Raw genomic sequence first — 2,803 nt, 5'->3', positions numbered from 1 at the left:
GGGGGGGGGGGGATTCCTCCGCCTCTGTCGGAGTGAAGCATGCAGGGAAAAACACGCAGACCCCCCCCTCCTCCTCCTCTCTGCAGCGGCACACGGAGCTCGTGCAGCAGCAGGAGGACCAATAAGCGCGGAGGAGGAGTCGCTGCAGAGTCGCTGCTCCTCTTCTCTTTGTGTCTGCGGCTCCTCCGGAGGACGCGGCAGGAGCAGCGGGCGGACATGTCCTCCCCGCAGCTGTCCTCGTCCCGCAGACAGTCGTGTTACCTGTGCGACCTGCCCCGGATGTCCTGGGCGATGATCTGGGACTTCAGCGAGCCGGTCTGCCGTGGCTGCGTCAACTACGAGGGCGCGGACCGCATCGAGTTCGTCATCGAGACCGCGCGACACCTGAAACGGGCCTCCGGGCTGCAGGAGTCCCGGGCTCCGCCGGGAGCCCCGCAGCAGCCCGCCGGAGCCAAGAGCCAGGCAGGGCCCCCGGCCGGGAAGGAGCCGCTGAACCCGCAAGACGCTCCGGGAAGGATGGAGCGGTACTACGGAGGCGGCAGGCTGCCCAATGGCTTCAGACCGGAGGACGGACCCCCCGACCTCAACCGGCAGAGCCCCAGCTCCCGGAGCAGAGCCCCGGGGGGCCCGGGGCCGCTACCGGGACCAATGACCGTCCCGCCGAACCTGCTGCCGCAGACGCTGCTGAGCGGAGCCGCGCCTGGGGGGCGGCGGCCCGGCTCCGGCTCCGTGTCCGAGCAGGATCGGGAGCTGAAGGAGAAGCAGCGGAACTCGGAGGCGCTGTCGGAGCTGAGCGACTCCCTGAGGAGCCGACAGGAGGAGTGGGCGGGAAGACCCAAGAGTGTGCGCGACACGCTGCTCGCGCTCACCTGCTGCACACCCTTCCACGTGCGTTTCAAGAAGGACCATGCGCTCGTCGGCCGCGTGTTCGCCTTCGACGCGGTGTCCAAACCGGGACAGGAGCACGAGCTCAAGATCTTCATCGAGTACCCGCGCGGCTCCGGGACCGTGTTCTCCTCCGCCTCCGGGGCCGCCAAGCAGATGTACCAGGACTGCATGAAGGAGCTGGGCCGCGGGCTCTCCTCCGGCTTCAAGTACCTGGAGTACGAGAGGAGGCCCGGCTCCGGGGACTGGAGGCTCCTGGGGGACCTCCTGCCGGAACCACTGCGCTTCTTCCGTGAGGGGCTGGGGGGGGAGCTGCTGCCGCAGCCACACGCGGACGGAGGTTTTCCGCCGCTGCCCGCCTCCGTTCTGCTCCCGCGGGCCCCGGCCTCCTCCTGCGGGGGGCCCGGAGGCTCCCGGAGCGGCCTGAGGAAGAGGAGGGCCTCCCCGGAGCCGGAGGCCGCGGAGCCGAAGCTGCCAGAGGAGCAGCGGCCCTGGGGCCACAGCGAGGCCCTCAAACTCTCCTTCTCCGGGCCCCCGGGACTCCCCTCCGGCCGCGCCTCCTCCCCGGACTCCGCCGCGGCTCCTCACAGCGGACCGTCGCCCATGGCCGCGCTCATGTCGGTGGCGGACACGCTGGGGAACGCGCACTCCCCCAACAAGGACCGGGACTCGGTGCACTCCTCCTCCGGCACATCCTCCTCCTCCTCCTCCAGACACGCCAGCAGCAGCCCGCTGTCTCCCGCCTCCATGTCCGGCCAGAGGCGCCTCTCCTCCCGCAGCGGAGAGCTCGCCATGTCCGCCGCGCCGCAGGAGCAGGTGCACGCGCAGAGCGTGCCCGACTCCCCGGTGGCCCCCAGCGGGCCCCTGTGCTGCACCATCTGCCACGAGCGGCTGGAGGACACGCACTTCGTCCAGTGTCCCTCCGTCCCCAACCACAAGTTCTGCTTCCCCTGCTCCCGCGAGAGCATTAAGGCGCAGGGCTCCTCCTCCTGCTCCTCCTCCTCCTCGTCCGGGGAGGTGTACTGTCCCAGCGGGGACAAGTGTCCCCTACTGGGATCCAACGTCCCCTGGGCCTTCATGCAAGGGGAGATCGCCACCATCCTGGCAGGAGACGTCAAGGTAAAGAAGGAGAGAGACCCCTGAGGAGGAGCAGGAGGAGGACACTGAGTGAACTCCTCCTCACTACTGAAGAGCTTCATGTCTAACAGTCAGGACTCCTCCTCAGCACCTCCTCCTCAGCTCCTCCTCCTCAGCACCTCCTCCTCAGCTCCTGTCAGTGGAGAGCAGATCACAGCCTGTTGATCGATCACATCGATCAGCTCTGATCAATCAGGACTGCAGACTCAGGTACAGGTGAGGGGAGGAGGGGAGGAGCAGGAAGGGTTCAGTAACTCCTCCGTTTTAACCCTTTAGAACCTGAAGGTGGTTTCTGCAGAAAGCAGGAGAAAAAGCAGCTGAGCGGAGAGGAGCGATTATTCCGTTTGATACCAAAATAACAAACAAAACTCCAGAAAAAATATGTAGGATTTTTATATTTAAAATGTTGTTAGAAATAAAATATAGATACACGTCCATTTTATTTTATTCTATTTATTACATGTTAAGATTTTCTTTCTTTTCAGATCATTTTCTTGATATTTTTGGGGCAGTTTCTCTTAAAGTTGCTGATTGCAGCTTTCCCGTGTTTTTGGCAGGAGTCAGGCCTCATTCAGGTTTCAAAGGGTTAATGTGAAACCAATATCAGGCCGTTTAAATGAGTCTTTTTCTAATAAAATACCACTTTGAACTCGTCTGTCAGAAACTCCGATCAGTCGTCACTTTGAGGAGAAAACGTGTCGATTTTGAACAAACTGCAGCTGAAAAACAAAAAGACGCTTCAATGACGAAGAGAAAAACGTTTTGAAGTTTTATTAAAGTT

The 2,803-nt window shown here is 62.1% G+C and overlaps 1 protein-coding gene across 1 annotated transcript; it reads left to right on the top strand.

The window, feature by feature from the left end:
* The first annotated feature begins 12 nt into the window (after positions 1-12).
* irf2bpl (interferon regulatory factor 2 binding protein-like) lies at positions 13-2,390 on the top strand. The gene has a single exon (XM_042516852.1). It carries the CDS (start codon positions 40-42, stop codon positions 2,026-2,028), a length of 1,989 nt encoding a protein of 662 aa, XP_042372786.1. The 5' UTR covers positions 13-39; the 3' UTR covers positions 2,029-2,390.
* Positions 2,391-2,803: the final 413 nt, after the last annotated feature.

Source organism: Plectropomus leopardus, unplaced genomic scaffold (assembly GCF_008729295.1).
Source record: "Plectropomus leopardus isolate mb unplaced genomic scaffold, YSFRI_Pleo_2.0 unplaced_scaffold25891, whole genome shotgun sequence".
NCBI lineage: Eukaryota > Metazoa > Chordata > Actinopteri > Perciformes > Serranidae > Plectropomus > Plectropomus leopardus.
Note: the sequence above shows the minus strand (reverse complement) of the source record. Positions and strands in the feature narration are given on the sequence as shown.